Source organism: Dromaius novaehollandiae, chromosome 25, assembly GCF_036370855.1.
Source record: "Dromaius novaehollandiae isolate bDroNov1 chromosome 25, bDroNov1.hap1, whole genome shotgun sequence".
Classification (NCBI taxonomy): Eukaryota; Metazoa; Chordata; class Aves; order Casuariiformes; family Dromaiidae; genus Dromaius; species Dromaius novaehollandiae.
In genome coordinates, this window is record NC_088122.1 from 239,478 (window position 1) to 247,644 (window position 8,167).

At 55.7% G+C, this 8,167-nt stretch overlaps 1 protein-coding gene across 1 annotated transcript; it reads right to left on the reverse strand.

Annotated features, from left to right (window-relative positions):
* Positions 1-4,493: 4,493 nt before the first annotated feature.
* Positions 4,494-7,929, reverse strand: LOC112988050 (activated RNA polymerase II transcriptional coactivator p15-like). The gene is made up of 5 exons (XM_026108268.2): positions 7,843-7,929; positions 7,611-7,677; positions 7,378-7,494; positions 7,041-7,149; positions 4,494-5,183 (listed from the first exon to the last, which is right to left on the reverse strand). The coding sequence occupies exons 1-5, from the start codon at positions 7,860-7,862 to the stop codon at positions 5,104-5,106; spliced, it is 393 nt and encodes a 130-aa protein (XP_025964053.1). The 5' UTR covers positions 7,863-7,929; the 3' UTR covers positions 4,494-5,103.
* Positions 7,930-8,167: the final 238 nt, after the last annotated feature.

The window sequence follows — 8,167 nt, forward strand, 5'->3', positions numbered from 1 at the left end:
CGGGCGGGCGGGCGGACGGGGGAGGCAGCGGCTGGGAACGGCCCCGCCGCCAGCGCCGCCGCCGCGGCGCCACAAAGGGCCGCTCCGCAGCGACCCCTGCCGGGGCCGGGGCCGGGGCCGGGGCCGGGGCCGGGCCGGGGCGTGGGGACCCCGCGGGGGGACCCCCGGGAGGGGGGTGGGAGCCCCCGGGTGGACGTGCCGGGGGGGGCCCCGGAAGGGTCGCAGGGGCCCCACGGGAGGGTCGCAGGGGCCCCACGAGGACCCCGCGGGAGGGGTGTGGGTACCCCACGGTGGGGGGGGACCTGCCTGGGAGGGTCACAGGGACCCCACAGGGGGCCGTGTCCCAGGCGGGGACACCCCGGGAGCGGTCCTGCTGTTCACAGGAGCTGGCACTTGCCTCGGCAGGGTGAATCGCCCGCAACTGGCATGATGGTGGCACCGGAGGGTCCCCCAACACAGGAGCCTGTGCCCATGCTGCTAACAAAAGACAAGGCCAGCTGCGACTGTCTCCCTCCACATCCGTCTCTGAAATCAGTTTGGCTCCTTTTGCCCAGTTTCCCTGGTGTCTCAGCACTGGGGTCTGGAGGCAAAGGAACAATTTAAAGCAGAAAATTCCCTACTCCCCCCAAGGGAAGAAAAGAGGGTGGTGGCAGGGCTTTGCTTCCTCCACAGCGCTGGCCCTGTCCTGAGCTCCCAAAAAACGGGAGGCTGACATGCACCATGGAGGGCAGCTGGGCTGGGAGGGAGCAAAATGCGGCCCAGCTCCGTGCTGGTCCCTGGCCCGGCCTTGTGGGCAGAGCCCCCCTCCCTGGCAGCTCAGCTCCCGCTGTGAATGGCCGGTGGAGGCATCGCCAGCTCTGTCCTGCTGGGGCTGCGCCAGACAGTCCGAAGCCATCAGCGTATCCACATCCAAGCAGCAGTTAGCGCTCCCAGGGCCAGACCTGCCTCTCCATCTCCCATCAGCCAGCAGAGGGGACCAGTAGTCCCGGCCCCCATGGCAGCTGGCCCAGGCAGGGAAGTTTCCTGGCTCCCACCACTGCCGAGCTTTGGGCGATGCTCTGCGGCTCAGCGTGCTTGCAGCTGGCGAGCCCTGCTTGGGCGCTGCTGGGGTGCAGCTGACCCGCTCCGCTGCCCGCAGCCCTCCTGCAGCCACGGCGCAGCCCCCGCCCTTCCCCAGCGGCCCTGCTGATGAGCAGACGCCTGTGCCCTCGTGCCGGGAGGTCTGCAGAAGGGCCGAGGATTCGGGCAGGGGCCAAGCACTTGGCTCTGCTGAGGGCGCCAGGCCCAGGGCATTGCAGAGGAGTGCGGCTCTGTGTTTCTACTAGGAGCTTTCTGCCATCTCCCAGGACTCTTGCCCTGGATCCTGCGGATAGACAGAGGCAGCAAGTGGAGGCGGCACCCTGTTGCTGACACACACATCCAGCATGGCCTCAGCTCCCTGCTCCCAAACGTGGCAGCCAGATGCGCCTTCCTGCCCCAGCCCCCTGCCCCAGCCCTGTTCCTGCCTCTCCCCACAGTGTCCCACCAGCTCCCCTCCTGGAGCACTGTCCCAAACACTCTCCATGTCTGTCATGTCTGATCTCACGTTTGTACATGTCCTTCCCTGGCCCCAGCTCTGCGAGGAGCTACCAGACTGCTTGCCAGGGCCAGCAGGTGCAAGAGACCCAGCTGGACTTTGCTTTTTACTCAAATGGGCTCACAAAAGCTCCCAGCTTGTTGCAGCCCAGCCTGAACCCAGGGGCTACAGCACAGCCTTGCAGGACACCCGCTGTAGAACCATGCTGGGCAGAGCCACTCCTAAAATCCACCCTCAAAAATAAAGCTCCCCACAGCGGTCACACTCTCTCTCCGCATCTCTTGTGAAGGCTGCCAGTGCTCTGCCAGCTATTCGGAGGCCACAGATGCATCAGCTGAGAAGTCTGTGACAAGTCAAGCTGTCCTGATTTTTAACAGCTGCAAACAGATGAGGCAACCTTAAAGACAAGGGACCTCTATCACAACAGCAGCAAACCTTGCCTTAGATGAATCATAGCTAAGCAAGTCATGTCTTCAAACACCTTTCCATGCCCAGCCTGCTTTTTCGTGTCAGCTGCTGCAGCACAAGTTTTTGCAGCTCTGGATTTATGTCCAGCCCAAGGGATCCAGCGCCTTGGGTGGAAAATGTCTATCCAGAGAGAAGGATATATCCAGTGTCTTTTGGAGCCTATGGATGGACATATTTATCCCTGACTGCAGAAGAAAAACATAGGCAGGAAAATACTGCTGGTAAATGAAAAATACAACAGCTGTCAATCAGCACCTGGAAAGAGTTTGCAGGGCCAGATAGAGAATTATATACTACAGCAACAGGATTAAGGGGCAGATAAAAGTCATAGCATCAAGAAGAAGCTTCAGAAAGATAGAGTGGGGGAAAAAATGGAAATGAAGTGTGCAACAAGGGAGAGAAGGCACAGCAGATCTCCAGGACAGGCAGCAAGACCAAGGGAGCCAGGTCACCTCTGAAGATGAAGAGGAAACACATCCCATCTGCCACGGAGGGGGCTGCCGGGGAGAGCTGGCAGGGCACAACAAAACTCTGATCCATGATTGCTAGAGGATGAGGGAACAAACCTGAGAAGCTGCCTCAAAAGGAGCCGTTTACAAAAAACAACCTCCCCCCCTAAACATTCAGTGCCTGTGAGGAGTTTCCCTACTAGAGAGAGACATTAGCAAGTGAAAAAAGGTGTTTTCTTTTTTAATTACCTCTCTGCCCTCTTGAAGCCAGAAAAACATAGGAGTGGCTGGATTTAGACAGGAGCAGCTTAAGCCAAAAGGTGAAGAGAGCCAGTCCTGTGGCCCAAATTTGGGATGGGCTCGAGGACAGAGTGCAGGAACTTGCATTAAGCAATCCCCTGCCCTCCAGCCTGTCCTTACGGGTAAGGGCTTCCTCAGCTAGACATCGGTGGCGGGGGGCTACAGCAACAACACAAATGCTGGCAGACTTCAGAGTAGCCCATGCTTGCACAGAAAGAAAGGCGAGAGCATTCCCAACTGCAGCGTCTTGGGTTCACACCTACACCACGTGTTTCAGCAGTGCAGAACCAGCTTTACCCAGCCAATAAAACACCTCTTCTGTGGAAACAGGAATTGGGCTTTGCTGCAGTAAGAGCAGTCTCGCTAACATGTCCACACCTTTGCGGGAGCTTCCACCAAGCCTTGACCATGACAGCTTAGACCAATGGGAGTCAGGGCTGCAAGTCGTACACCTTGTGCTGTAGCATGCCATGAGTGAGGTGCAGTCTCATCTCTTTGCAGAGCATCTAATAACACAGAACAGAGCGCTTTAAATTCCAGAGGACAGCAGGATCCAGAAAACCAATTGCCTCGAGTCCCTTATCATTCCTCAGTTCAGTAGCTTCTCACACTCCCAGCATTGCCTTGGGACACTCTCTCTCTCAGGTACTTTTCTCAGAGACATTGTTCCACTCTCACTGGCAAGTTACCTTCTCAGCTTTACCCCCCCCCCCCCCCCCCCCCCCCCCCGCGCACACACACACTTATCTTCCCATTATCTTCAGTCTCTAAACAGCATGTTAGAGCATTGTGTTAGGAGTACTCAAGAATAAGCTTACGGCACGAGCAGCCTGTCTTTGCGACAGAGTCGTGTCCACATGCTCATTCTCGCTGTCTAGAGTGAAAGTGCCACACGCGGCCAGGGACTAGTGGAATGCAGGATGAAAGCGAAATGCCTCAGTTATGGAGCCCACCAGTCTTCCCATCCATCCCAAGCAGCTACAGCACATGGTCTCTTAACTAATCTTTGAAGGGCTGTTTTACGAGGAAGGATTTCCCCCCGCCCCCCCCCCCCCCACTATCCCTAGTGAAAGGCTAATCCATCAATTAAATTTAGCATTTAGGAAATCCCAGATTCTCCACCCCACATCTTCCACACAATCCTGAGCCATTACAATCTCTGCACCTCTGTAGAGCAAAGGCCTTAGTACCACCTACTTCACCAAGGCGTCGCAAGTGTCAGATGAATATATTTAAGAGCAGGAAGCATTCAGATACTATGGAAACCAGGGCAAGAGAAGAACCTAAAATAGATGGAAGACACAAGCTGTTGCAAAGCCTGCAAAAGCCTTGCTGAGGAAAGCTGTGCTTGCTGCAGCTGATCCCAAAGTTTGATCCATTTAGATCTCAAACATGAAATATCCTCTCACCACTACTTCCATAGCTTGTCATTTTCCTCTGCTACAGGGCAAGGAATATTTTCTTTTCTTAGGCTTTTAAATTCCTCTCTATTTAACAAGCCTCCCGATTACTGACTCCTTTGAATGATTCACATTCTAGCTTGCCCTTCCCATGGCCTGGAGTAGACTGCTGTCTGACATCATTTCTGTATAGCAAGATCGTTGGGAATATATCGTAAGGGAATAAACACTACAGAGCGTTCTCCTTCTGAAAGAGAAATCTGACACCAGCCTACAATGAAGAGAGCCTGAAACAAGGAGTCGAGTTGCCAGCTTCTGAGACACTATGCATCTCCTTTTTGTAATGCAAACTCATTTATTGTGCATATTCACCCTCTACAAACCAGTTGCTAAATCCCCTTTGGGGGGGGGGGGGGGGGGGAAAGCATCACACAAAAAAAGTACTTGAAATAGCCAGAGTGGCATGTGGAGGGAACAGAGGCAGCGGATGCCAGCATGAGATATACCAAACATCTTAGTCAACAGTCAACCAAGTGGAAGACAGCAGCAGACACAGAGCAGCTAGAGTATGCCACAGTGTAGACTGAGAGTCATCCATGCCTGGAAGGTTGGAGTCAGGTTTTCCCATGCCCTGGGCTGCTTAGTGCCCTCACTAGAGCAGACCTCAAGTGTAGAAAGAGGCCAGAGGTGTTGAAGTCTCACTTTACACCACTGGTTCTAGTTCCGTTTGCTCATTACAAGCTGTTACTTGAAAATAAAGCAGTCTCTGGCCTTTTCAGCACAACTACCACCTCAATGGGAAAACCCCAATGAGGTGAGGAGAAGGCTGCAGATGAGAATCTTTGGCTTTATGCTTCACAGTTCACTCAAGGGAAAGGAAACAGGTACAAGGTAGCTGAGATCCTTCATCTTAGAATTTCTTGACTGCAGCATCGATCTCAGGAATGATCTCCTTCAGCTGGTTCCACTGTTCTGCAGACAGGGAAATCCCTAGAAATAGGAGAAGGAGAGGTTTCAGAGCAGACAGAGGGCAAGCAGCTCCTTCAGGCTGGCTACAGAAGGGAAAGTTGGAATCTGAGGCAGAGCCTGAGGCCAAAAACAGAGGCAGACTTTTGAGCACAGCAATTTTGTGTCAGCACCTCAGCATCCATGCCAAGAGGTATCACAGAAACACCACACAGTAAGCCTGACTGGTCTTTCAAGACTCCTGCAGCCCCTTATAGCTTACTCCCCAGCACAAGTTACCACCCCCATGAGCTGTGAAGGTATTCTAGGAAAGCCTTACTCCACTCAGTAGTTATGACACCATCCTTTCAGCTGCTTAAAGAAAATAATGCCAACTCTAGCTCTACTTACAAAGCTTGCTGCTAACAGAGTTCACTAGTGCAGCTTAAACAGTAGAGAAGAACTGGCTTCTTTTTAGATCCAGTAGACATAAGGTCTTGATGTCACTGGCCTCTCTCTCTCATACAAAACAAACATGGCAGTGAAATTGCTGTGCGGGTTCCAGCCAAATGTTGTCAAGAAACACATTACAAAAACCAAGGCCCAAGCTTTATTAAATTCTCTAGATAAACATAAAGGGCCAAGAAGTCTGCAACAAAACTGCAGAGGAAGTATTTAAATGAAAACATTTCTTCATGATCTCTGTTCTAACCAACAGATCTTCTGTCTTACATTGTGGATGTGTTTTTCACAGCCTGGAAGGAGTCCACCACACTCCTTCCCTCCTGCCCAATGGTACAGGAAGGCTTCAGGGCTTTGCTTCCAACTTTCATTACGGGGTAAGTGGTTCCCTTTAAGTGAGTAATTTATAGTTGTAACTTCTCTGAAGGAAATTAATTTCTGGAAGGTAAACCATGCTTAGCGGTTATGAAGCAAACCAAGCTGAAAGAAATTCATCTATCCTGACACAAAATCAATAGCAAAGACTGAAAGGTTCCCCAAGAAATCCCGCATTAACTGAATCTCTGCTGAGTATTGCCACGCACAGGGCAGGAGAAAACTGACTTACAGTTCAGGGCCTGTGAACTTCAAAAGTCACTCTCCGAGTCCCAGAGCATACGACCCCAAGCTGAATGTTGACTCAGCAGTTGAGGAGCTCTGGAAAAAGACATGTCTTTTTTTCCCCAGCTGCCTTCCTTGGCAGCATTACCTGAGCAGGTGATGCCATGATGAGCCACCCAGGCTGTATCACTATATCACAGCATCAGGTGCCTTACCAGGCGAGCAAGGAACACACCTAACGCACTGCAGCGCAGTCTCAGCAGGGATCCAAAAGGCTCTTAACCTTCCTGTCCCCACTCAGACTGGGAAGAATGAGTTTACCTCTGGGAGCCTCTCCCTGCCAAGCACAGCTCCACCATTAAAGATCAGGGGCAAACACACACCATGCCACATTAGAGCCCTAACAGCACCCGTCCCAGGACCAGTTTGTCAGTCAGTAGCAGGACATGAGGTAGCAACATCAGAGCCAGTGCTTGCTGCCTCCCCTTCCTCCGCCTTGCAGCTCTGCCCCTGACAACAGTCAGAGAAAGGGCTGTTGATCAGAGACGGAGACGGAGTCTTGCAGAGCAGCTTCCTGCTCCACTTCCCAGAGCAGTCACAGCCCTGTCAGGCTCCTCAGCAGATGCTCACACCTGCTTATTTGTTGTGCTTTTCTTCAGCTGTTGCCACTCAGACTGAGAAAGTGCTGAACTGGGTCCCTAAGTGTGACGTGCACAGGTTTCTGCTCCATGCACTGGTCGGTCCTGACCCCAAGGCAGACATTCCCAGCTGGCTGAGCCAGTGGCCTGGGAGCAAGCCAGGCACAGCCTGTGGCTCCGCCTTGTGAATGTGCCGCTGTACCTTTCCTCCCTGGCTTGGTATCTCCCTCCTTATCCACGTAGAACTCCCTGATGTCCACGAGGACCTTCCCCTTGAAGCAGGACACCCTGACGTAGCGCATCTTCCCAATCTGCAAAGACACGGAGCCAGCACTGAACCCAGCACGGCAACAAGCTGCCCTGCAGCCCCCAGGCCTGCCCAGGCCTCTTAAAATGCCAAGGGCTGGAGGAGGCTCTGTTGTAGGTGGGACACACTGGAGAAAGATGGCTCAGCTACAGCAGCACCCCGCAGAGGGGCCGGGGAGGCCTGAGGAAGAGGAGATGGAAGGCACATGCCTAGCGCTCCCCCTGCCCCCTACCTGGAACATGTCCTCCTCTTTACTGTCGTGTCCCTGAGGCTTTGCTGCCACCCTTGAAGGTCTGGCCTCTGCTTTCGGCCTTTTCTTGGGCTTCAAAGGCATTTCTTTCTTTCTTTTCTAGGAGAAGAGATCACCAGCTTGAGCAGCCTGGCCTGAGGTGCCTCAGCCCCTCTCCCAGGCCCAGCCAGGGCCGGGCCGGGCCGCAGCAGCCGGCCGGGCCCAAGGGGCAGTACCTGGCCCTCCTCCTCGGGGCCACTCTCCGAGCTGCTGCTCCCCGCCAGCTCCTTGGCCTTCGGCATCCTGCGGGGAGACGGCGCGTGACCGCGGGGCAGCGGTGGGGCCGGCGCGGCGAGGGGCTCGCGGCCGGGAAGGGGCTCGCGGCCGGGAAGGGGCGCGGAACGGGCGGCGCGGGAACGGGCGGCGCGGGAACGGGCGGGCGCGGCCCCCTGACAGCGCCGACCGTACCTGGGGGGGGCGCGACGCATGCAGCACCCGCTCCGCCGCTCGCGCGCCCTTCTCCCGCCGCCAGGCCCCGCCCCGCCGCCTCCCGCCAATCCCGAAGGCGCCCCCGGCTCCCCCGGCCAATCGCCGCCGACGGCACCGCCCCTCAGCCGGCCAATCGCCGCGGCCCCCCCCGCGCGCCTCACGGGCCGGGCCGGGCTCTGCTCAGGGGCTGCCGGGGTGAGGCGGGCCGGGCCGGGCCGGGCCGGGCGCTCTCCGGCGGGCCCAGGGGCGCTGCAGCAGCCGCCGTCCCGTCTGCCCCGCCCCAGGGAGTCCCGGCTCGGCCCCG

Excerpts from the sequence above, each read along its gene's own strand:
- LOC112988050 (XM_026108268.2), bottom strand. The coding sequence starts at position 7,862 with ATGCGTCGCGCCCCCCCCAG. Across the intron at positions 7,678-7,842 it reads ATGCGTCGCGCCCCCCCCAG|GATGCCGAAGGCCAAGGAGC; the intron begins GTACGGTCGGCG and ends GTCTCCCCGCAG. Across the intron at positions 7,150-7,377 it reads AAGAGGAGGACATGTTCCAG|ATTGGGAAGATGCGCTACGT; the intron begins GTAGGGGGCAGG and ends GTGTCTTTGCAG.